The sequence below is a fragment of the Scardinius erythrophthalmus genome (assembly GCF_964197995.2).
Source record: "Scardinius erythrophthalmus genome assembly, chromosome: 13".
NCBI classification, from domain to species: Eukaryota; Metazoa; Chordata; class Actinopteri; order Cypriniformes; family Leuciscidae; genus Scardinius; species Scardinius erythrophthalmus.
The window spans coordinates 27,574,279-27,601,539 of NC_138233.1; the positions used below are offsets into that span (position 1 = coordinate 27,574,279).

General features: G+C 38.6%; 1 protein-coding gene across 2 annotated transcripts; it reads left to right on the forward strand.

Moving 5' to 3' along the window:
• Nucleotides 1-1,323: 1,323 nt before the first annotated feature.
• On the forward strand, nucleotides 1,324-27,006 carry rnf20 (ring finger protein 20, E3 ubiquitin protein ligase). 2 transcript variants are annotated; one of them, XM_081382844.1, is made up of 22 exons: nucleotides 1,324-1,509; nucleotides 2,379-2,551; nucleotides 2,789-2,857; nucleotides 3,033-3,131; nucleotides 3,231-3,378; nucleotides 5,208-5,393; nucleotides 6,140-6,255; nucleotides 6,333-6,479; nucleotides 7,524-7,598; nucleotides 8,383-8,502; nucleotides 10,542-10,721; nucleotides 10,831-10,966; nucleotides 11,069-11,190; nucleotides 11,296-11,452; nucleotides 17,608-17,902; nucleotides 19,271-19,388; nucleotides 19,516-19,665; nucleotides 19,788-20,000; nucleotides 22,874-22,999; nucleotides 25,281-25,421; nucleotides 25,571-25,675; nucleotides 25,769-27,006. In XM_081382844.1, exons 2-22 carry the CDS (start codon nucleotides 2,390-2,392, stop codon nucleotides 25,943-25,945), a joined length of 3,042 nt encoding a protein of 1,013 aa, XP_081238970.1. In that variant the 5' UTR covers nucleotides 1,324-1,509; nucleotides 2,379-2,389; the 3' UTR covers nucleotides 25,946-27,006. The 2 variants fall into 2 exon arrangements, with proteins under 2 accessions (XP_081238970.1, XP_081238969.1); XM_081382843.1 differs by having other exon boundaries at nucleotides 1,358-1,509; nucleotides 11,048-11,190.
• The last annotated feature ends 255 nt before the right edge of the window (nucleotides 27,007-27,261 follow it).

A 27,261-nucleotide genomic window follows, 5' to 3' on the forward strand; every position in this document is an offset into this window, starting at 1 on the left:
GTGTGTGTGTGTGTGTGTGTGTGTGTGAGTGTGTGTGTGTGTGTGTGTGTGTGTGTGTGTGTGTGCTAAATGAGTGTGGTTAACAAAGTTGTCTGATTGTTGTGACGTCAGTCAAACACAGAGAATTACATCAAGAGCAGTTGATGAAATCATTTTGGCAAACAGACAAGACATGGTCTGATGAAAGGGTTCAAGGAGTGAGGCCAGTGATAAACTTGCAGCATGATGAAGACAAAGACGTGCATAAATGACCAGAACCTTTTAACCAAGGGGGAAAAATCTGAGGATTTCACAACATGAACTCTGAATTCAAAGGCAAGAGTGCGAAATGCATGCAAGGACAGAGTCCAAATAGTCATAGTCCGTGCTCAGAGCGTGACACACACAATTGCAGTGAGTGACAAATAATGGTATAAGGATCCTCACAGAAACCTTTCTGCTATTTTGCATTTAAATATTATCTAATTTCTTCTTTTTCAATTATCATTACTGTTGAAAACGGTTTTTGCTGCATATGCTTGTGGAATTCACAAAAAATATTTACTTTGCTTGAATATTGTATAGTATTATGCTAAACAAGACATGTTATTCATTTTGTGTGGCCAAAAATGAATGCATCAAACAAATAAAGAACATAGATCCGTTAAAGGAATAGTTCACTTAAAATGAAAATTCTGTCATCATTTACTCTCCCTAAAGTTAGTAGGAACAAAAATACTATGGAAATCAGTGGGGTCCATTAACTGTTTGGTTGCCATCATTCTTCAAAATAAATTATTTTGTGTTCAACAGAAGAAATAAACTCCTTTTTATGTGAACTATTCCTATGAGTTGTGTGGTATAGTGATATTCGCAGTTTTTACAGGGATATGAGACGTAACGTTAAGGGTTAATGCCCGACGAGGTGTCCATTGTCATTTTGTGTTCAACAGAAGAAATAAACTCCTTTTTATGTGAACTATTCCTTTAAGTTGTGTTGTATAGTGATAATTCGCAGTTTTTACAGGGATATGAGACGTAAGGATTAATGTCCGACGAGGTGTCCATTGTCAGGTATAAGTATTAATGGACGACGGTTGCCTCCGCCAAAGTCCATTAATACCTGACAATGGACACCTCGAAGGGCATTAACCCGCTTATACCATGGTCACTTGCCAAATAACACATTTTTAAAACATTAGTTTATATTTTAATTAGTTTTACAATCGAAATCTAAAGTTTTTACAAATAATAACTTGGTTTCCCTGGTTACGCCTGACGGTTTATTTAGTAGGTGTCCTCCTCTATCACTTTTTAATGGACACCCTGCAGCCAATCAGAATCGAGTATTAATGGCCTGTAATGGTCCTTCCACCACGAGGTGGCGCTGCAGTTCTGAAGACTCCGTCAGCTCAGCGCGCGGTAGAAGAAGAGAAGCTGCGCTGTTTCCGGGAGGTGTTTCGGCCGCTGGATGAAGCGCAACAGCTACATCCACAAAACCATTTCACAATCAATAACACTCAAAATTAGGTAAGAAATGAACAAAACCTACTTAGTTAGAGCGTTATTATATAATGCACAGTGCGTTTTTAGCGCGAGAGTGTACCAGTGCCTTCATAGATCAGTGTTGTGCTCGGGGATTACACTGTCTCGCCGCAGTTTAACAATAAATATATTTTCTTACATTCGTGTGGCTGTATAATATAAGTTATTAATGACGGCTACGAGTGTGTGTTATTGTGTCCCCTAACAATAAAGCACTATTGTATCCTCTGAAATATCAAGGAGTACCATGTCAATGTATATAGTATATGATTGAGTACCACGGTATTTTTTAAGGTGTTATGATGTTATCATGTTTTACCATTAGTAGCAGTGAAATACTGAAGATTAGTTCAGTTTGGTGCAAAGCTTAGCGCTACTTTAATACTACTATTACTTAGAACAATTAAAACGTTATAATTATTACATCTTAAATGTGCAGATACCTCTATATCAGGCATATTTCATTTTAAATATTAGCATAAGAAATGAATAAATATTTAATGCAATCATAAATATTTAAAATAATATTACTACTAATATTATATTATGATGATAATAATAAGAAACAACCATTATAATTGTTATGCAACATGTATTGTATATAATAGCGATAATAATGACAACAACATTAATAATGTAAATTATTATTATTGTTTTATTAGCCTGTTATTTAGAAGCATATTTTAAGTCTTTGAACATTTATTTTCCTGATTCCTTGATTCTCTTCATAAATTGTTTATGTTATAATTGTCTCCCCCACATAATTCAATTATAATACAGGTGCTCTGCACTTTATATTCCATACTTTTGTGATGTATGACTGTGTGTGGACTCTGATGGTGTCTTTTCCACAGTGAGGTGCGTGATGTCTGGTCAGAAGCGCCCCAGTGATCCCAGTAGCTCTGCTCCCCTCGGCGCTCCTCCAGAGAAGAAGAAGGGAGGTGAAGATGGAGAGGGAATGAGCACTGGATCAGGAGGAAGCACTGCTGTGGAAACCGTCATCAAACTGGGAGGAGGATCCAACCTGGTGAGGGGCTCTTTTTGTGGGATATCATTTGAGCATTCTTTGTATATATATATATTATATATCTATATATGTATAAATGTCTTATATTTAATATTTAGATAGGTTGTTTGTACTTCTGACTTAATTGTTTGTCTTGAATCTGTGTGAATGTGTGACAGTGTTTTGGAAAAATGAATTCCTAATTTGTTCACTTCTGACTCCTGATTCTGGTCCCTACTAACACTGTTGTTCTTGCAGGAAGAACAAGATATAAAAGCCCTGCAGATCAAAAACAGGAAGTTGGGAGAATCCCTAGACCAAAGACAGGTAGATACATAACTCATATATACAACCCTTTCATTATTTACGAAAAACATAAAAAAAAAAAAAAACCATTGAACAGAGTATTACATTATCATTACAATACATTCCATTTCCTACTGAAAAGTGGGACACATGTGTATACATGCAAACACGGACTCTTCCTTCTGTGTTGATGTAGGTGATTGAGGATGAACTGAGAGAGAGAGTTGAGAGGTTGGAGACTCGTCAGGCGACAGATGATGCAAGTTTGTTGATTCTAAACAGATACTGGAACCAGGTAAAGTTTTTTGGCTTGTATTTACAGTCTTTATAAGTTGAAATTATGTTTCTCTCAAACGCCACCATTTTTTATTTTTGTTCCACCCTGCTTTTTCAGTTTGATGAAAATGTGCGATTAATTGTTCATCGCTATGACCAATCGGGAAGCGAGCCCGTGGAAAGCCAACCGCCGGAAGGGCGGAGCTTAAAACCTGGAACACCAGAACCGGATGGAGACTCGAACCAGGAGCGCGCAAAAGACAGAGGTACAAGATTTCACCCAAAAATGTAAATTCTGTCATGATTTACTCGTCCTTAACTTGTTCCAAACCTGTATGAGTTTCTTTCTTTTGTTGAACACAAAAAAAGATATTTGAAGAATGTCGGTAACCAAAACCCCATTGACTTCCATAGAATTTAAAAAAATATATATTTTTAATATATATCTTTTAATTCTTAAAAAATATCTTCTTTTGTGTTCAGCAGAAGAAAGAAACTCATACAGGTTTGGAACAACTTGAGGGAGAGTAAATTACAGAATTTTCATCTTTGTGTGAACTATCCCTTTAAATTGCAATACGTTTGTGTTTCAATTTTTACATGAAGCATAGTTTGAGCTTTCAAATTCTGTCAGTTTTGTAACAAAATTCAAACAATAAATGTGGTTGTGGTGCTCTTTAACGTGGCACGACAGCCATACAGTTGTGTGTGTGGCTTTTGTTGGAGTTGAAGTTGAATTAACATTTAAAAGCCTAAAATTTATATGATATTAAGCAGAAATTAATCATGTAATCGCCCCTGCTGTTACACATATCTGAATGATCATTGTATTGTTCATGTCTTGAGCTCAAAATACCAGTAATTGTTTGAAATAAAATCCTGATGTGGATTCACATCTATCACAGAATGATCTATGTGCACATTCATGTTCAATCACAGATTGAAGCCGAAATTAATGAATGTAAATCTAAATGTATCTTGCAGCACAGGGTGAAGTCAGTATGTACGATGATTTGAGACAAATATAATGTAAATGTAATATAAAACTGTAAATGGCGCTCTGGATTTTGAACAGGGTCCTGAATTTTAAAGGCGTGGCTCTGCGCTTCTCATCGGATGTGCAAGCCCTTTTAGGCATGCTAATCACTTTCTTTCTAAATATATTTAATACTAAAACCAAAATGTGATGTTCGACTTTCCCAAGGCCCTCTACTCTTCCCTGTTGAACCCGCAAGCTTGACTTGAATTTGAATTTAATTTGCTGTTCTGAATGTCGTCTTCATCTTGAAAACTTGAAGCTGTATTCTTAAAAACTGGATATTTATCCAGTTTAAATGTGTAATTAAATGAAAACGTTACAATTGATTTTTAAATAGACTTTATCTTCGCTCTTGGTTTTCATTTTTGCTTTTGCAAAAAAAATAATAATTTTGATGCATCACTACATTCTTGAGTTTGATTGTCACGGTCAGATTTTTGCTTACGGTGTATCAACACCTAAAGTTTAGGCTTGTGGCTTCAGACAAGACCGCAGTCCGTTTAAAAAATATATTTAAGTCGGCATGAAACAGAAGTTTTAATAGTCTTTTCTTCCCTATTGTGACGTATGTATATCCGAGTGAAACGGCTTCTCGAACAAGAACATATGAAGGGCGGGGCTTGATTTTGTCCATGAGGAATTGATTGGATGGTTGTGGTTTGCTATTGGTGGATCTGATGTGAGTGACAGGTTGTCCCGCCCTCACGCCAGTAAACACGTCATCAGAGAAGAGAAGAGATGTCGCTGCAAGAGAGAGGGGAAGTTATTTTGATTAAAGATTACGAGGACACAAAAAAAAATATTCACAGATAAATCATTTATAATAAATAGTGTAATATTCCATAAAAAAACAAGAATTTCATGGTCACTAATAATTTCATGGTGATCATTATTACACTATAACAGCAACTTAGAGTTTCATGGTGTTTGAATTTAATATTGCAATTAATTCCCATTCTCTCTGTTCTTTGAAGGCCAGATCTCTGTTTTTTCTGAGGGTCTGGTCTCGCCTCTAACCCTGATGTAAACCTGTTCCTCTTGTGATGTTTCACACAGGTCAACAGGGGGAGGGAGTGAGCTCTTTTCTGGCTACGCTGGCCAGCAGCAGCAGTGAGGAGATCGACACGGAGTTGCAGGAGCGAGTGGAGTCCAGCTGCAAACAGGCCAGTCGTGTGGTGGAAATCTACGAGAACCTGAAGAACACAGTCAATCAACTGAAGAAGGACGTGGAGTCTGGAACAGGTGAGACCAACTCTAAAGGCCCGTACACACCGAGACGAATATCGGCGCGCGTTATTCGCCAGCGTTTTTCAACGCGTTTTTTGTGTTCACACCCAAGCGATTTTCGCTGACGATGAGCCGAGTGAACATGCAAATTCATTCCCTGACATTAGATGGCGCTTAATACCACTCCATAACAGTTCTCTTTTATCAAGATTTTTGTAGTCGCTGTCGCGTTTGTCATATAGTTCTTTATGTTCCGACATCAACGAGACCAGCAGCCTTACATTCATCTTGCCTTGCATCTTCCTCGTCTTATTTCTTCCCGGCAGTGTTTAGACGCTACTCGGCATATATCTTCTTCGCCGTTACGTATGTGTGCTCGGCAAGACCGTTTTGTGTTTGAGCGCCCCCAAGTTGTGTTTTACTGTAACTTCAGAAGCTCCAGACACGTGAGCAAAAGCGCCAATCTCATTGGTGGGATAGTTTTTGACGCGGCGCGTCAAACCAAAAAAAAACGAACCCGAGGCGTTTTAAAAAAATGACGCTTTTACGCGTGGCGTTTTTCGCGTAGGTGTGCACACTCACATTGGCGCCCTTTGTTTAGTCACGAGGCGTTAAACGTCGGCGAAAATCGCGCGCGAAATTCGTCCCGGTGTGAACAGGCCTTAAGCAGCTCAACATCTCTTGTTGATCAATCCATCAAATTAACTAAGTTTATATTTACTGTCTGTATTTAATGTGTGTATTCATGTGACTTCCTTCAGGTGGCAGTCTCTGGGACGCCGCTGTCCGCCTCAACACCCTCCTGACCAATGAGAATGAACGTCTCCGCCAACTGACCAACAGCCTCCAGCAGAAGCATAGTCACATGACCAGTGAGGTTGGTGGTTGATTTGTTGACATGTTTATCTGTTAACTTTGCTGTATTGCTCATAACGTATGTGTGTGTGCGTTTAGTCTCGTTCTTTGGGCCGTGCGGCTAATCGTGCTGATAACAGGATCAGTGAGCTGCAGGGTCTCATTGAGGAGCTGCAGTGGGACATGGAGAAAATCAGACGGAGGGAGAATCGCCTCAACACACACCTCGCAGAGGTGCTGGAAAGGGTAAGGGGTTTTTGCCCAACAGTCAACATGAAATCAAAATGGACACTACTTACCATCTTAAAGGGGTAGTTCACCCAAAAATGAAAATTATGTCATTAATGACTCACCCTCATGTCGTTCCAAGCCCGTAAGACCTCCGTTCATCTTCGGAACACAGTTTAAGATATTTTAGATTTAGTCCGATAGCTTTCTGTTCCTCCATTGAAAGTCAATGGACGGCATACTGTCCATGTCCAGAAAGGCAATACAGACATCATCAAAGTAGTCCATGTGACATCAGTGGCTCAATCTTAAGTTTATCAAGCGACAAGAATACTTTTTGTGCGCAAGAAGTAAACAAAAATAACGACTTGATTCCACTATTCATTTCCTTCTCTCTAGGCCTCGAGTGAGTTCACGTAGTGTTTTTGTGTAGCGCGTCTGGATCTTCTGCTGAAAGGATGTATGCAGGACTTCTCCAATCATTTAGTTTGCTTAAGCCCTGCCCCTTTCTTACAGTCAGCTTCAGCTCACATTCAGATCTGTCTCCAGCCAATCAACAATCAATGCAGAGAACTGAGTCCCGCCCTACAAGTTTATCTTTTTCGATAATTCATTACACTCAGATGTCACAATACAGAAGAAAAGATCTGTTGCTACTTTCATTTCAAACACGTTCTTGGTCTTGAGTATGATTGATTATCGCATGTTATTCTTAGGATTTTTTTAATAAAAATGAACTTTTTAAGCCAACATTAACTTTAATAAATATCCAAAGAACTTTTTAGTCTTCAATTTAGGCTACTGCTGTGTATAATACAGCCTTTCTTTAGTTACCAGCATTTTAATATCAGTTAACAGTAGTAATGTAATAAGGTTTACCGCAATAATAGCAAATGACAATGGATTAAAAAAAGGCACGGGGATATGTCAAGATGTTATGTCAAATGTCAAAACAAAACATATTGACTCTGACAGACATTTGTGATAGTAAACCCAAGATATAGTGTTGTTATTGTTTTACAATGTGGCAGACCTGATATTGTGCTCTTCCGTCATAACCAGGTGAACAGCAAAGGTTATAAGGTGTGTGGCGAAGCCAGCAGTGTATGTGGAACCATCACCATCAACAAAAGAAAGGTAAATGACTAGTCATGTCCTGTGAACAGTTGGTGTCAATGTTTCTTATTGAATCTCACTGTAAACATGAAGTAAGCAGGTATTTGCATTTTTGCACACTGCAGAATCCTTCAAATGATCATTAGGCTGGTTCAGTCCTCTAGCAGATGCATCATGTATATCAATTGTTGTTTTCAATTCTAGACATTTTATACTATAATTGAAAAATGTGTGGTCAGTAAGATTTTTTAATAAGTATTTTATACTCACCAAGGATACATTAATTTGAACACAAATACAATAAAAGTAATTTAAAATAACTTTTCTATTTTTACTTCAGTCTTCAGTGATCCTTCAGAAATCAGTCTAATATGCTGATTTGATGCTATTTTTTATCATCAATGTTGAAACCAGTTGTGCTGCTTCATATTTTTGTGGAAACTGATACATTTTATTTAGGATTTTTGATGAATAGAAAGTTCAAAAGAACAGCATTTATTTGAAATAGATTTTTTTTGTGTAAAATTATAAAAATATTTATCAATTTAATGCATCCTTGCTGAATAAAAAAAATAAAAGAATCACCCCAAACTTTTGAACGGTAGTGTATCTTTAATATTTGCTGACTTGCTCAACCATATATTGATGACATTGGCAGGTTTTTGTTAAATGTTTTTGCTATGCAATAGAATGTTATATAAATGTTGAATATGTTGTTATATAAATATTGTTTATGTTATGGTTCCAGAATGCTGTCTTCATAATAAAGGTTGAATCAGTTAAATCCTTTCTCATCTGTTGTTAGTTTGAGGAGATGGACAGCGAGTTGGAGGAGAACAGGGAGCTGGCGGAGAACCGGCTCAGTGAGCTCCAGAAACTCCAGCAGGACCTGCAGACAGTTTACCAGGAGAACACTAACATGAAGGTAAAGCCCTCGAGACCACATACACCATTATCCTCTTAGATTAATCTTATGTTTATTGTGAGACCTCCTGTTCAGCCAGTACCTGATTAAATCTGATATTCAGAGGCAATCAACTGTTCGGCTCTTTGGAGTGGAAAATTAAAACCCCACACTTTTATATCTTGTCCTCGAAAGAAAGCTTCTTATCATGTAACACTTGAAGACAGATACTCTGGAACAAAACACTCCTTTAGTAATGGTGGAATTTAATTTATCTCTGAACAAAAATAATTATAGAATATAATAACAAAACAATATATTACCTTTGTGAATGTAAAAGGTCTGCAAATTTTTAAAGATCAAAGTGGATGATAAATGGAGTTTGTCTCTCATAAACATTTTGTGGAATCAGTTATGATAATAATCACAGGTTTCTGTGTTTTATGTTTTTCTAAACATTCTTAGGGCATTTTTACACTTGCTATATTTGAAGCATTTGCTTCAGAAGCTGGCAGGTTTTCTCTCTTAGTTCAGTTCATTAAGGCAAATATATGAACGTGGCAATCATGTCTATCCACACCAAAACAATCGACCCGAGATCACCTGAGCGAGGTCGTCTCGGCCCCCTTGAAAATGACCTCTGGAGCATTTCGTGGTAAGAAAGCAAGCCAACCCAATGGACCAACGAACCAAGCATTATCAAAATTCATAATGGGAAATGCGTTACGTAAAAAACGGCAGTGTTCGCTGTGAGGTTCACAGTGTGAGTGGAATATAAACAGGTGCACTCAGACCAATGAGAGGACAGTTTTACTGTCCACATGTGACTCGCATAAACACATTTTGGGTAAGCTTTGAAATGCTGCCTTGTGAAAGCAATTCGAAACAAGGAGAAAAGGCAACATTGTAACAACATTGTCTCAGTTTTGGAACTAAGCAAATGATCTACAGGTCTGAATACACCCTTAGACTAAAATATTAAGGTCACCGTCAAATAAACAGCATGCAAATATACAAAAAGAGGTGATTTTATAGACCAGTTCATCATACACTACCATTAAATTTTTTTTTCTCTAAATAATGCCCATTAAATACCAAAGAATCCTGAAAATGTTGTATTACTGTTTTCACAGAAATATGGTCCTGCTTGTGCTTTCAAACACTTCCGTGTGCTGATCATTGTAGCCAATCACAGGCATATCCAATGAGCGCGTGAACACAATGGCCTATCAGAGGTGTTTAAATTCCACTCAACTGCGCTCAAAGTGTCATAATTAACAAATTCGGTACTTTTTGACAACTCTATATTCAAATAAAAAAACTATTTTAAATTTTAACAATATTTCACAATATTACAGTCTTACTGAGCATAAGAGACTTCTTTCAAAAACATTAAAAAATCTTAGCCTTAAACTTTTGAATTGTAGTGCACTACCCAATAATGTTGTTAGAGTCACTTAAGGGGCATTAACAACATAGTGAGAGTCTAAACCAGCACTATAGGAACTACCAGTGACGTTAGTGTTTGCTGATTGGCTGAATGCGCGCAGAACACCAGCATTTTGGTGTTCCGCCATATAAAAAAAAAAGCTTTGTAAACACACGGATTATAGCCTATATATTTACTCTACGAACATGGAAAACAGTGATAGATGGGCCTCTTAACCTTTACGCTAATGAGAAAATCCAACATAACTTTGAGGGGACCAAGAGAAACATGAATATGTATTTCTGCTCAGCTAGCAACACTGGACGTCAACCACACAGTATTAGACAGGACTGTTAGACAGATCGTAAACTATTGAGCACGGAGAATGCTAGCACTGTGTGCTCAGGCTCTGGCTGGCGTTCTCTGCGTGGTCAAAATAAGTCACAACAACAAGCCCGACTGATGTCGCTTCAGAGTTCCTACTGCCGGTGCGAATGCAACCAGGAAAACGTTCCTGTGGGAACCATTAGTTATTGGGGAACCACCCTGGTGGCTAGTTCCTAGAACTACCCGGTGTGAAAGCCCCTTTAGATTGACTAACAGGACGTATGTGGTTCTCTCTCTCTGTCAGGTGGAGTTGTTGTCCAGGGCCGAGGAGGTTGCCAGAGAGAGCGCTGAATATCGCTGTCTGCAGTCTCAGTTCTCTGTGCTTTATAATGAATCACTGGTGCTGAAATCTCAGCTGGACGAGACCAAAGCACGGCTCAACACGACCAGGACCGCCCGCCTGCGCCAGCTGGACCACATGGAGGTACGTGGGGTGATGATGTGAATGAACTGGGAATTAAATGATGTTGAGGTTGGATGGCTGTACATCTCCTGATTCAGTGATGGATCACAATCTGTGGATGTTATTTCAGAACGACGAGGTGTCCTTGCAGCGTAAGGTCCGCACTGAAGTGATTCAGTTGGAAGACACGTTAGCACAGGTGCGCAAGGAGTACGAGATGCTCAGGATCGAGTTTGAGCAGACATTAGCTGCTAATGAACAAGCAGGTAACATCCCGTTGCTCTCTTTATAATGATGTGCTCATGTTTGTCTCTTTGTTAAGATCAGCCTTTGAAGTGAGTCTATAGTGCCTTCTCGTTCTTTCTCAGGTCCTATAAACCGTGAGATGAGGCATTTGATCAGTACGCTGCAGAACCATAACCAGCAGATGAAGGGAGAGGTGGTCAAATATAAACTCAGACTGAGAGAGGCTCAGCAAGAGCACAACCAGGCGAGAACACAAACTTATTGCCTCTGAAATAAAACAAGTATAAGAAGCAAATATTTACTCTAAAAGAAAATAAGTGGTTGCTGAAGTTTCTGTTGTCTCTTTTAGCTCCGTGTTGCCAAAGGTAATGCTGCTGTCCAATCACAGTCGAGCACAGAGATGGATGTGAAGGAAGAGTCCGCCTCCCCGCTTACACCTGCCCCGACGGGGGACGTCACTGTGAAGACTGAACCAGATAGCGGCTCCGCCACACCCAGCACAACTGGTACACACTGCGTTTAAATCTTTAACTGGGGGTGTTTGCTGAGGTATTAAACTTCTGTGTGTATTTCGTCCTGCACCATTTGTGTTACGGATATGAGTAATACCTCAAATTGTTTGGCTTGTTTGGGTGAGGTGTGTTGATGCTTTTCTAAATGATCAAAATAAGATTTTGACATGGCTAACAATATGAATATTATAATGTTATGTAGGGCTGCACGATATATCGAAATTGATATCTCTAACACAAGCAAAAGGGTTATTAAAGTAAACTAAAACTAAAAACATAAAAGAACTCTCACTTGAAATAAAACTAATTTTAACTGAAATAAGTTGAATGTAAAAAAAACTAAACTTTTTTTAATTTCAGATAGTTTAAGGCAACATTTCTAATTTCTGGTTTTAAGTTAATGTAATAAAATATTTAAAACTGAATTAATAATAAATAATAAAGTCTATATAGACATTTAAATAACAAAACAATAAATGAATACTTTAAAATGAAAACATAAAATATAAAGATAAAGGCTAATTTAAAATATTGGTAAAAAAATATCACTTTGTCGATATTGATTCTTAAATCCCAAGAATCGTCCAGTCTTGCTGTTTTCAGTTGATGAATGAACAAAGCTTTGTAGCTCGCCTCCCATCCAATAAATCACAACAAGCTTTGTGCTTTATTACTTTTGATATGAAAGTCTGATTTCAAATTCGGTTCATTTTATTATGAAATTCAAACAATAAATATAATTTTAGTGCTCCTTAAATGTGGCGCCTCAGTTCAAGCGACATGTGAATTGATCAGCTCTTCCTCTTTACTACTAGTTACAGCCAGGGTTATTATAGTTTTGCATTTTTCATTAGTTTTTATTTTTATTTCGTTTTGACTTTTTGTTTTCAAATTCAGTTTAGTTTTAATTAGTTTTTAAAGTGGGTTTGCTAGTTTAGTTTAGTTTTTATTTTTTGAAAATGCTTAGTTTTAGTTTAGTTTTTATTAGTTTTAGTGTTAGTTTTAGTCTTTTTTGTAATTTGGGTTATTTGTCAGGGACAAGATTCAAAAAGGTCGGAAAAAGTATTGTGTAATAATAACTCAACAAAAACATCATACAATTTTAGAAAATAGCCAATAGCCTACTCATCTGGATTTAAGCAGCAAACATTCAGTGTAAAAGTAAAAAAATGACATAACATTATTTTATATTTGAATCACAGCTTATAGTGTTTTGACATCGACAACCACAACCAAAAAGTGCATTTTACCTCAAACTTGCGACTAGTTAACTTTCTAAAGAAGGCCAATCGCTTTAACACACTGACAAAATTATATTCAGAATTTAAAATATTTTTATACCACTTTTTAATGTGTGATTGTGTAAAGGTGTTCACGAGATAGAGATACCAACCTTTCGCGAACTTGCTTTCAACGTCGAACGAACACTCGTTCTCATGGAGACGCGGTGTGCACGGAGGGGAGGGGCTGTGTGTGTGTGTGTGTGTGTGTGTGTGTGTGTGTGTGTGTGTGTGTGTGTGTGTGTGTGCGCGCGCGCGCATGTGAGAGACGCATGGGGAAAGGAAATGCAGCTTAATGAATAGAGCATCACAGTCCCGCCCACAGCCGGTGCCGGAAGTAAAAATTCAATACAATTTCTCCATTGACAGTTGGGGTATAAGCCATAAAAACGTAACCATACATGGTAGACTTAAAACAAGCTACGGCTGTACTAAGCGATTGTATATGCTCATATAACCGCCAAAAGTTAATGGGGCACTAACCTTGTTTTGAGATAAATGCCTTTTATTTGCGATGTCTTGGAGAAGTACTTCATTACCCACAATCCTAAACAATCCCACAATCCCACAGTGATGCATCTGATTGGTGGAGCTCGGGTAAACCCCGCGAAAGTTCGTGAAGACTCAAGATAGATAAATAGAAAAAAAAAAAACTAAAACTGTTGCGTTTTTTTGCACGGTATCAATGATGTGACATTTGAACCGAGGAGTCTTCATATATGGTATGAGTCATATCAAGCATTTTATGATGCCACTGTCAAAACAATATTTAGCTTAGGCATACCCAGAGCCATAGAGAGCTCTTCATGCATTTACTGAACATTTGTGTAATAATTCATGGCAAGTTAATAAATTGAATATGATGCACTTTCTGGTTTGCTGACCTTCACTTTTTAATTTTCACTTGTTGTTATTAAGAAAATACATTAAATGTTATTAAAATTAAGGATGAACTATAACTTCATGAATAAAATGAGCATGGACCACAAGTGGGAAATTGTTGAGGCATTTGTCAGCAACCTGCCCGTGGGCCGCTGAAACTGATGAGCAGAACGCAGCGCGGACTGCCAGATCTGCACCCGTGAGCCGCGGACCGCCAGCCATGCTTTCCAGTCTATTTACACAATTACTACTGAAAGAACTGCTATAAACGGCACAAGAAAAAGTTCGCGTGGCTGTCGTCAGACTTTAAAGTCGCTCTAAAGGCTCTTTCGCGGTTGTGGCTTCAGTCCATAGACTGTAAAAAAATAGTCGACTTCAGTCGACTTCAGTGAGGCGCGGTGGTTTATGGGATGAGTAGTTCCTTCGCTCGGAAATGAAAATATGTACACAGTCTTGTACCTTTGACTTTTTTTGGATTTTCTCGCCGTTTTTTCACTCGAAATGATATGTTGTATGCCTATGAGTTCAGCCGTAGCTGGTTATCCTCAGACATGCTCTAAAACTCGTTAGATACGGATTTTCGAAAACGTCAATGGGAAAAATGAATGGGAAATTTACTTCCGGCACCGAAGCGCTCTCGGGCTGTGGGCGGGACTGTGATGCTCTATACGCTGCGTGTTTTAAGCGTTAAAAAAATGAAAGACCTTGACAAAGACGAAAACTAAGGACATTTACTCTATAATTTTATTTTATTTTAGTTAGTTTTGCCAAACACACATTACAGTTTTAGTTAGTTATCGTTTTTTTGCAATGCCTCGTTTTTATTTTTATTTCAGTTAACGACAATGTTTTTTCCCACCTAGTTTTCGTTTTTTCGTTCGTTTTCGTTAACGATTATAACCTTGGTTACAGCACGAAATAAACATGAATGAACAACAGATGGTGTGTTGAAATCTACAGTCTATGGTTGAAATATACAGTACATATCGAAATCTGTCTTATGTCATTCACACATTTTATTGAAAATAAAAAAGAAAATAAAACAGCATGTAAACAATGTTACATTTACCTCAGAAAATGTAACATTGTCCAAAGCTCGTTAGTCAGCAAGAAAAAATAAATCTAGACAGGAGCATTTTGCTAAATATACTATGCACTATCTTACAAATTCATGATACATTTTACTGTTGTTCAATATTTAATGTATGTTTGATTAAATCCGTAAATTTATGACAGCCACCATTTAAATGTTTATATTTTAAACCACAAATTGCAGTACAAATTAAATTATTATAATAAATAAATATGTAATGAAGCTAGTATTATAAATGTATTAGTATACAGGGCTCCAGACTAACTTTTTTTATTAGGAGCGCTGTAGCCCCTGACTTAAAATTTTAGGAGCGCAAGCAGAAAATTTAGGGGCACACCTTCACATTTTCCCCATAAATAACTATTACAGACAAATGCTTTGATAATAAATAGATTAAGCGTACAGAAATTATGGTGCAGTTTTATTTTAAGATCACAGGGCTCCAGACTAACATCTGAGGGCCGCGGCTCTAAGTTCTACAGAAAGTATTTGGTAGCACTGTGGGATGACAAAGCACTGAGCTAAATTTGAGGTGTATAGATAAAGTTAAATTTAATTATTATCCTTCATAATGTCTTAATATTATTTCAAAAGCAAAATGAGTGACAAAATAGATATTAGGGAGTGAAAATAGCCAATAAGCACCCTCAGCAGCTGTTTACAATGGTAATTTAGTCTTCTTTTTTTAAAAAAAAATAAGTGTGAGTTTTCCTACTTCTTGAAACTTTCAGTTTTATAAATAGAGACAATCTTTAAAGGATGAACAAAAATGTTTTGGTCGACACATAAAAAAAATATATATATATTTTAATAGGATATAGTTTTGAAGTGCTGTAAAAAGATGTGTAGGCTACTTTCATAACCACAGTATACCATAGTTATAGTTATGTCTGGTTCAGAATACGCAATTTTTTTGTCTGTTACTATAGTCAATGTATCAGATTACACGATTTCGAGTCTCGACTCCTAAAAATCTTGTCATGTCCTGGACAAGAAACATTGTCAGACTACACATTGCTTTACGACCAGTCATCTCGAGCCGTCTCACACACATATTCACTCGCACATGTACGCACGCACACACTCTCTCACTCTCTCTCGCTCGCTCACTCACTCACTCACTTGCGCGCGCGCGCGCACACACACACACACACACACACTCATTCACTCGGAACCCTTCATGGAGGACCGTTAAAAAAAATAATTGTTGTGATGTCGTAAACAAAGCATCGCAGACGCGACGTCGGTTGTCGCCCACTATGAACGAGATGAAATTTACTGGTCGCACATGTGCGACTGGATGTAAAATTTAGTCGCACACTCTCAAATTTTGGTCGCAAAATGCGACCATTTGGTCGCAGTCTGGAGCCCTGGTATAAAAACTTCCTTGTGTGTAATTTAGGTGTTTGTATACAAATCAGTTCGTTTTAACCTTCAATATTATAATTATGAAGTACCAACTGACTCCTTGTATAGTTTACTGCATTAGTTGAGAAAATTTGCCATGTACTGTATCTGATATATATCCAAATCGAATTCAATTTAATCTGAATCGAATCGTGAAATTTGTCAACAACCAGCCCTCATAAAAAATAAAAGTACCCTCATGCTGTTTCAAACCTATAAGATTTTCGTTTTGTCTTCCAAACACAAATGAAGATATTTTTGATGAAACCTGAGAGATTTCTGTCCCTCCATTTTAAAGTCCATTCCACTAAAACGTAAAAAGGCCATAAAGGCATCATAAAAACAATAATTTAAGCGATTTAATCCAAGTCTTATGAAGAGACATGGTCACTTTATATGAGCTGAGTTACTGATCAATGCACTGTACTTGTAGTAAATGCAGACAATCAAATGTACGTGCGTGCGTGATGCATGAGAATGACATGAGGGAGAGTAAATGAAGACAGAGTTGTTGGACGAAGTTATGAAATGTTGAAAGTTTGGGAATAGTCATTTTGACATGCTTTGCGATTAGAACTGTGATTGATTGCACTGACCATTGATTGCAAATGAAGCTCATCCTCCTCAAACTCATCCGAGCTCCTCAAACTGAAAGCACAAAAATCATTTAAATCAACATTTTTAGTTTTAGTAATACAAGTTCAAAACGTTTTAGATGGTTTACTGTCATGTAAGTGCATTAACAGAGGGAAAGACAGGACATAGTGATCACCAGCTTGTCTGTGTAAAAAAGATTAATGAATGATTGCATTGAAAGTGCAAGTGTGCTGCGTAAGAAGAAAATGGGAGTTTACAGAGTTTTATTGACAGGAATACATTAAGGTAGGGTAGGCAATTTGATTTGTAAAAACTTTGTCATACTGGTTGAAACTCTCTTCACATCCTGATAAAAAAATCAATAATAGAAGTGGTTTAAATATTAAAACGTGCATATATCTTCTCAGTGTCAGGACCAAAAAATGTTCGTCCAAACATTGCATTCAGTCCTAATATGAGGATACGATGTCCTTACCTGCCTGTCAACATATGTATTTCCATACCTCCGCTCACTTGCTCACGCAGACGTCACACGTCTTCAGCGTTTTCAATGAGGCGATGCAGAGTTGTAGACAGACGTTAGTCGCCGAGCATCGCAAACAAACAGCAGCCACCTTTTACAGTTCATGCCATGTCGCAACCGTAATTACAAGATGGCATCCAGTGACGTTCTACCTGGAACTCTTACTGCGTTTCTTTGTCAACACTATCAACGCTGAGATTAATCTGCACCAGTAAAAAGGCCTACATTATTTTAAATATGTAGTCAGTGACAGTGTGCAAGCAAATGAGTCTAACATAATTCTGTATTTTCAGTTGTGTGAAAATGTGTGTTAACTTTTTATATAACCCGCATTCTAACACTTATATATGATATATTTTCCCTTCAGGTGCAACGGTTAAGACTGAACCAGGTATGGACGCGGAGACTGCGGTGAAAGAGGAGGAAAAAGAAAAGGAGAAGGAAAAGGAGAAAGAAAAAGACAAGGAAAAAGAGAAAGAACAGAGAGAAAGAGAGCGGGTGACTCGTGGGAGTACTGGAGGCCTAGCGGTGAAAGAAGAAAGGGAGAAAGCCAGCACTAGCAGCAGCCAATCAGAAGACCTAGCAGTTGAACGCTGCACTGTGATTGGAGGACCTAAACGCAAGGAGGTGGAGCAGCTGAAAATAGTGCGGGTGGAGCTCAAGTAAGTCATTCTGCTCAAAATGATGATTGTAATAATGAAAATGACTTACATTTACATTAATTCATTTAGCAGACGCTTTTATCCAAAGCGACTTACAAATGAGAACAATAGAAGTAGTTAAACTAACAACAGGACAACAATATGCAAGGGCTAAGACCCTTCCCAGTTTAATCTAACGCAGTGCGTGTACGATAGACAACTACAAAATGGATTTTAATGGGCCTAGTGATGGCAATTGAATGCGATTTAAATGAGCTGTTGTCACACAGTGGTGGTAAAGGATACAATTTCCAATCGTTTGAGATGAGAAGACCAGTACCTCCACCTCTTCCGGTCAGGCGAGGGGTGTGTGAGAAGGTGAAGTTAGTGGAGAGGGAGTGTCCTCTGGTCTAATCCAGGTCTCAGTCAGGGCCAGGAAGCTAAGACCTGAATGACTAGAAATAGATGTAACGAAATCAGCTTTGTTTACAGCGGACTGGCAATTCCAGAGACAGATGGGAAAAGAGAATAAAGTACTAGAAGACACCGGAAAGGTACGCAGGTAGCTAGGATTGTGCTGCCTCCTACGTGTGACATTTGGGGATTTGAAAACACATAGTGAAAGAGAGGTCACAAATAGAAAGATGAGAAGAAAAGTTGTGTAGAAGAGAGAGTAAACAACAAGAAAATAATACTCAAGTGCCTTGTTGGTGTCCTTGCTCGGCAGGTAGAGTTGCTGGTCTTTACACTCTTCGGTCTTTACACTCTTTGGTCTTTACACTCTTTGGTCTTTACACTCTTTGGTCTTTACACTCTTTGGTCTTTACACTCTTTGGTCTTTACACTCTTTGGTCTTTACACTCTTTGGTCTTTACACTCTTCGGTCTTTACACTCTTCGGTCTTTACACTCTTCGGTCTTTACACTCTTCGGTCTTTACACTCTTTGGTCTTTACACTCTTCGGTCTTTACACTCTTCGGTCTTTACACTCTTCGGTCTTTACACTCTTCGGTCTTTACACTCTTCGGTCTTTACACTCTTCGGTCTTTACACTCTTCGGTCTTTACACTCTTCGGTCCTGAAATGTCGTTATTGAATACAGCTGGACACGCCTCACTAGCTAAACTGTTTACCTACATGACGAAACGCGAACAAACGAGACTTCACCAACGAGATTACAGCTCTTGAGCACAGTAAACAAACATTGTTTCCTAGTAACTACAACTGCACTTTAAATCAAATGAGAAAAAGATACAAAACACTTAGTTACTGTCACCTCCTGTTGCTTGACTGCTTCTTTCAGATTTGCAATTCCCAAGTCCAAAGACTTTGGGAAGTGCTAATAATGATAATAAGGAAGCTGATGGTAATGATGCGATTATGAAACAGGAAAGCCCAAGAGTCCCAGAGGGAGATGAAGCTGCTGTTGGACATGTACCGCTCGGCACCGAAAGAACAGAGAGATAAAGTACAGCTGATGGCAGCGGAGAAGAAGGCAAAGTCAGAGGTACGTATAACCAAATGTACAATTTGCAAATTGTTGGAAGCAAAGTGGAATATCAGATTCATCAATGAAAAGATCAAGAGATTAATAGTTTATCAGAACAGTTCAGTGTTAAAATGATTATGTGCAGGCCGAGGAGCTCCGTCAGCGGTTGCGAGAGTTGGAGGAGAGAGAGAGGAGAGAAGGAAAGAAGATGGCCGACGAAGAGGCCCTGAGAAAGATCCGCTCAGTGGAGGAGCAGATCGACATACTCAATAAGAAACTCTCTCTTGCTAAGCAGGTAAAGCTCAAATTTACACAAATATATGAGACTGACAAAACTTTCTTCTGGAAAAGTCTGAATCGGTCTCTCTCTCTCTCTCTCTCTCTCTCTCTCTCTCTCTCTCTCTCTCTCTCTCTCAGGAGGAAGATGCTTTGCTGAGTGAAATGGATGTTACTGGCCAGGCATTCGAAGACATGCAGGAGCAGAACATTCGTCTGATGCAGCAGCTCAGAGAGAAAGATGATGCCAACTTCAAACTCATGAGCGAACGCATCAAATCCAACCAGATCCATAAACTCCTCAAGGAAGAGAAAGAGGAGCTTGCTGACCAGCTGCTCACACTTAAAACACAGGTGGGTGGGCTTTTGAGATGGATTGCTATCATGTTGAATGAATTCTTGAGTGAATCGTTTGGGTTATGGCAGGGGTTTTCAAAGTCAAAAACGGTGGGCCTCCCTTCTGACACCACGTGCATGATGACGCCCCCACAGCCTAACCTAGTATTCAAGTTAGAAATACTAGTTTTATTAGGCTGCTGCCTGTCACTTTAAAGGGATCGTTTACCCAAAAATGAAAGTTCCTTCATCATTTCCTCACCCATTGTGTCCTTCCAAACCTGTAAGACTTTCATTCATCTCAAATCTGAGATATCTGTCCCTCCATTGACAGTCATTCATATGGATTAGTTTTACAATCTCTGCATGAACTTTTTGAAGCCTCAAAATACCCCTTTTCCACCAAGGCAGAACTGGTGCTGGTTCGGAGCCAGAGCCTAGTTTCAAATCGGTTCTTTGTTTTTCCACCGCCAAAGCACCAGCTCTGAACCAGTGAAACTGGTTCTTAAGTAGCACCAAATCATTGCAGGGTTTAGAACGGAGCCAAGAAAGAACCGCTTGCGTCAGGGGCTGGGGGCGGGGTTACCGTGACCAACAAGACGAATAGAAACTTGTGACCGCCATTTTTAAATAGCAGCTAGTCGAGCTAATAGCAGCTCGATTATAATATCCGTCTATGTAAGTTACGGCGAGCTGCACAAACGCGTTGGATTCCGATGTATTTTTGCAAACCCATGAGCATCCATAGTATTGCAACGTCCGTTATTGTTGATGGCTTGTTCGAGATGCACCGGAGCGGCGAGGACCGATCGGAGCTGCAGGAGTGTTTGGAGAGCATACGACTCCTTGTGCTTTTAGATCGCTATCGCAGTGCTTTGATGTCATGCGGCGATCGATCTGCGAGAAGCCGATGCATCTCGAACAAGCCTGGCGTGTTTGTGTTTGGCGCTACCGCACTAGCGGTTGCTGGGCAACATGAGACGTATACAGTGACGTAAGATCTGGCTCTGTTGTGGCTCTCTAGCCGGTGGAAAGGCAAACCGGTTCTTAGTAAGCTCGTCAGTCGAACCAACTCTGAACCGGCTCTGGCTCTGGCTCTGGCTCTGAACCAGCACCCGGTTCTTGTTGGTGGAAAAGGGGTAAAAGTGGTAGTTGCGTAGCTGTCAATGGAGGGAAAGAAATCTCTCAAATCAAGTTTCATTAAAAAGATCTTCATTTGTGTTCCGAAGATGAACAAAAGTCTTACTGGTTTGGATTGACATGAGGTTGAGTAATTAATGACAGAATTGCACAGATCCAATTTACTCATCATATTTTTCTTTCTTTAACAGTTTACGTTCACTTAAGACATAAGCAGCTGCGTTTACTTGAATTCTCGCCAAGACGAGCATTTTGATACATAAATGTGTGTATTTGACCGTTCAAGTGCAATAAGCCATGAAACTCAGTTTGCGATCATATTCTTTCTTAGAGGGGGCTTTCTCTCTACATGCTTTGACTGTGTGCAGAAAGCCGCCTGTCATCTAGTGAGCATCGAATTCAGTTCTCTTGCTCGGTTTGTAGTGGTTTTTAATAACTTAAGTACGTTTCACCTTTTCACCCATTTATCACTCTTAACGCGTCAGTAACTGTAAGCAGTTCTGTGCTGCATGATACATTTACATACCGCAATATAAACAATAACAAAAACTTGTCGCCACATTCACCAGGATATAGCCCTACTCATCCACGCCTCCCCTGATGTGCCCTTGTGTGCCCCACACTTTGAAAACCCCTGGGTTATGGTGTTTTATTTCTTAATCTTCAGATCATGCAATTGTTTGTGTTGGGAAGATGCATAGGTGTGTATAATGCAACTATGAAGTATAATTAGAGTGACCAGATTTCTCATGGTGGAATACGGGACAGGATGGACATGCTCCCCCTCCCATACCCCTGGTGTGTGTCATTCAGCGCGAAACCACATGGAGTTATTTTTTAACAACTTACTTTGCATAACAAACTCTTTTTTTTTAGATCCTTGTTAAATGTACAGGGCTGACATTTGCCCCATTATATGGATTTCCAGGTTTTTTTTTTTTTTACATTTTATAAGGGCAAATGTTTAACCTCATTAAATGTATCCATCATCTTTTATGTCAGATATTTACAATTAAATCAGTTATAATAATAATAGATTATAGGGGTGTTACCAATGAAAATAAATCAGTGACAACAAAATCCACATTTGCACTGCATAGTTTGAACAAATGATTCAATGACTGGTTTCATTATATGTTTCACATTTTTAAACTATTCTCTTGAATGATTCAATGACAAATAGATTTTGTTAAGTCACTTGTCGCCATCTACTGGTGTAAATGTTATTGATACAATCTTTATTTGAAGCAACAAGTTGCTTTCAAAAGGTGATTTACTCCATTTCGATCGCTACGATAGAAATCAGTGTTTATATTAGAACTATTAACTTTTATCCCAGTACTTCTATAATAGTTTTAATTATTGTAACAGAAATAATGATACTGTGTAGTTAAAAAGCTGTTTCATACCTACACGACAACTGCTCTCTCTGGCTCAACGGCAGCACAAACGCAGATTTGAATGTTCGCTGTGACCTTATTAATTTCAAAGTATAACCATCATAGAGTGGAAGTTTATCATTTACGACTGTTCACAAGGATACTCCATAATACAGGAATTTTTTAATTTTTGCATGCATGTGTCCATTCAAGCACAAAAAGTTGCGAAAGAGACTCGATGTTCTGAATTGAGTTCTCTTTTGCGTCTTGCGCTTGAATGCTTTAAACTTGCTTGAGTGTTTAAACTGACAGGACTTAAATGATATGCAACTGAACAGAAGGTAAAATGTAATTTTTCTGTGTTTCTCTTAGGTGGACGCTCAGCTGCAGGTGGTTCGGAAGCTAGAGGAGAAAGAGCGCCTGCTGCAGGGCACCATCAGCGCTGCGGAGAGGGAGCTGGGTTTACGCACACAGGCATTAGAGATGAACAAACGCAAGGTACATATAGAACATACAGTTGCAGATTACCTCACACAAATGCAGTTTGTGTACTTGCAACTAGGGTTGGGCGGTATTACGGTAATATCGGATACCGCGGGATCTTAAAATAGCACCGGTATCAGTTTCAATACCGTCATTACCGGCACTTATATAGCCTATAATATATATAATTTATTTATTGCCTAAAAATGCTTGTGTGGTTGCAGTTTGGTAATATTTCTGGTTCCAGCCAAATGAGAAGGGAGAGGCGGTAAATACTGACGAGGCAATTTGTAAATTGTGCCATAACAAGGTGACCGCGAGAGATGTAAACACCTCTAACCTAATGTCGCATCTCCAAAACTACCACCCACTCACTGCTGCCAGGATGCATTTTGTTCTCGAGTTCATTAAATAAGCGCATTAAGTTTCGTATTTGTTAAAATATTATAATGTTATTTTTTCCATCTTTGTTGATTTATGAAAAGTGAACAGCACAAATAAGATAGGATGCATCGGGAGTCAGACGATTTGACCTCTTCAATAAATTTCGTTTTGTAAAAGGCCTATTTAAAACGAATTTCGTTTTGTATAAATTGTATCTTAATTTTAATAAATTTTTCATCAACCAAATTGCCTGGATTTAATATAATCATGACATGATGGGCGCTGGCATGCCACGGTCACTTGCATTGGAATCTCATAAATTAACCGAAACTCAGAGATGGCGATCGTCAATTTCTTTAAACGAAACAATTCAAAACGAAAAGAAAAAAGCCACTCTGATTATTTAATCCATGATGTGCATTTCTCTCTAGGCGCGTTCATACAGAGATGCGATCATCAATTTCTTTAAACGAAACAATTCAAAACGAAAATAAATCTGATTGATCAATGATGTGCATTTCTCTCTATAGGCGCGTTCACTACAGAGATGGCGATCGTCAACTTCCATCTTTGCAGAAAAGTTTTATTAATAAAAATCAATGGACGCGTCACCGGATTACAAAGGCACTTCTTGCTTGTTGCACGCACACAGATATTATGTTGAATAATGGTGGGCTCGGGCTCATAATAACAGTTAATACCGTCGGCCGGACTCAGACACAACGTGCACGGCTTGATTTTATTTTTTTTATTTTTTTTGATCTGGCATTCAGTTTCTGAACGGTGTAGGCACAAGCCAACAGTTTGGTGACGCCATCTGAGCCCATTATGTCATAATTTTTAATTAGTCACGGTAATACCGTATACCCCGGTACAATAGGGAGGAGGTTTGACGGTATCAAAATTCCAATACCGCCCAAGCCTACTTGCAACATCATAAATTCTATGTGAAGAAAAGTAGCAAGTAAAATTGGTTTTCTCTGAGGGGCAAAGGAGGCAGTGAGAATGAATGGGGAAAGAGCTGGTCTATCGTGCTGTTCACACGATAACACACGTTTTTATGCGCGTTCCGCATTCGCAAATCAGTTTGAATGAATAAATAATGATGTTTACTGGGAAGACTAATAAAAAAGTAAGTAAACAACTCACCCACACCACACCACTTTGTTACAAAGCATTCAAACCTGAAATAACTTAAACATGATCTGTGAGTTTTTTTTAAAAGTAAGCTTTACTTACTTTTTCACCAGGTAGATTTCCGAGTCTGTGACCATCATGACATATAGTGTTCACAAGCTTTGATGGAATGATTATCTGAAAATAAGTTGACTATTAAAAAGGACAGCTGAACATCAGTTAAATATACATGAAATTTGTTTCATGCATTCATATAGTTATTATTTTGTAGCAAATTCAAGAAATGCTTAAAGCACTAGCTTGTTGTGAAATATAATCGTAATAAATAGAGCAGTAATTACATTTTAATTATTGTAAAACTTGAATTGTATTGGTTGTTGTTAATGTTAATTTATTTAACCTGAAAAATCTGGGATAGTTCACTCAAAGATGAAAATTCTGTCATCATTTACTCGCCCTCAAATTGTTCCAGTTGTTCTGCTGAACTCAAAAGAAGATTAATTGAAGGATACGGGTAACCAAACAGTTGATGGACCCTTCTGACATACTATGGAAGTCAATGGCCATTCTTCATAACAACTTCTTTTGTGTTCAGAAGAAGAAACTCATACAGGTTTGGAACAACTTGAGTAAATGATGACAGAATTTACATGTTTTGGTGAACTGTCCCTTTAACATGAATTTACATTAGAAAACATTGAGGACTTGGCATACTCATTTCAGAACAGCACTGCACGCCACTGAAGTCCGTCTCTGAATGGTCTGTGTGTTTCAGGCGCAGGAGTCAGTGCTGCTCTCGGAGGAGGTGCGCACTCAGCTGGAGGGGGTGCAGCAGAGGCTGAGCGCGGTCAGAGAGGAGGTGGTTGAGAACAGCATTTCTCGAGAGAAAGAGTCTTTCAATGCCCGTCGTGCACAGGTGAGCAGACCGTGATGAACCCTTCTTTAGCTCAACGCCAGCTCTGCGCGTAATCAGAGGTTTAACGGTGTTGAGCTACATACTGTTGTTCATCTGTGGATTGAACCTGACCATTTTTTTTTAAACCATGATGTTTTTGATCTCATTAGGAGGACATTTCCAAACTGCGCAGGAAGATTGAGAAGGCCAAGAAGCCAGCTGAGAATATTCGAAATGGAGATGAGATCCTGAATGAAGAAATAAACGATTACAAGGTCATTTTATGTTGTCCATTTGGATGGGGGACTAGAACTAGTTGTGTGTTCATAGCCTTTAAGGATCTGTTTTTTTCTTCTTTTGTTTTGCAGGCCCGATTGACGTGTCCATGCTGCAATTCACGGGTAAAGGACGCCGTTTTGACTAAGTGCTTCCACGTTTTCTGCTTCGAGTGCGTGAAGACGCGCTACGACACCCGTCAGAGAAAGTGCCCGAAGTGCAATGCTGCATTCGGTGCCAATGATTTCCATCGCATCTACATTGGATGAGACTTATTCACGGTATCTGCCTCTGTTTGGTCCAGTTCCTCAACATTGGTGGAGCTTGTCCTGTAATGTTGGGCGTACGTCAACAGTTTTACATTCCATTTGAAATTGCTTTTCAGAAAAAAACCAACATGTTCAGTTGCATCGGTTTAGCAGAACCAACCTGGTCACATTCCACAGGTCTGTCTTGGCAAACATTTTTCACTCATAAAAGCTGCTGCTGCTGCTTGCTTTCAGGAGTGTCCTGAATGTTTGTTGACTTCCTTTGAGTTAATACTGCCTCAACCAGATCTCCCATTCCGCCTCAACTTTACATGTACTACCCAGAGCCAATGTGAACCCATCAACATGAGTGAGCTTACAGACCTGTGATTGAAAACAAGCTGCCTTGTCGACTGTGCAGTAGTTCATTTGTGTTCAGTTTGTTGAACAGCTGGTATTGCATTTTTGTACTGTCTGTTATGACTGCTTATAGTGATGGTTGTGCAACTGCTTCATTGAAATCCATTAAAATATTGAAATGTATTGACAATGTCTTTATGCTTTCTTATTAAAGTCATGGTAACACTTTATTCTGAGGTGAAGTAGTTAGACGTTACTACATCTAGTGATAACAGTAAATTATACATAAAGTAACACTAAACCAAACCCTAACTCTATAGTGAGTGCATGTAGTTAATATTACTTAGTACTTATAGTAGGTACAATGTAACTGCGTCACCTTAAAATAAAGTGTAACCAAAGTTGTGACTAATATGTAATTTTGCTGATACTAAAAAAACTTTTATAGTATGTTTACTTTGTGCATTGGTAATAGTTTATGAATCAACTCCTTGGAAAGTTTCTTTCCTCGTTATTTTTAAATTGAGAATGGTTTAGTATATTAATAATTTATTAGAAAGTGTATGGTTACATTATTTTAAGATGCCCTTCCAGTGTAATTATACAACTGAGTAGGATTAGTGTTTGGTTGAGGGTTAGTTGCTTGTAATTATGCATAATTTACTGTTATAACTGGCAAGTACATGTAATAAGGACACTAAAATAAAGTGTTGCCAAGTTTTTTTCCATATTTTTTTTAAGGTTGAGAAACAATAGGCTACATACAAAGGCCTAATCATTTGTGTAATTATTTGCTATTCAATATGTAAGGGATAATGTATAGTGAGCCGGTTGTTATAGTGAATAACAACCCAGACAGGCTGAACGGGATCCCGACGCGAAGCGGAGGGATCTTGAATCAGCCTGAAGGGGTTGTTATTCACTATAACAACCGGCTCACTATACATTATCCCGCTTATTACATGGCTACCTACAAA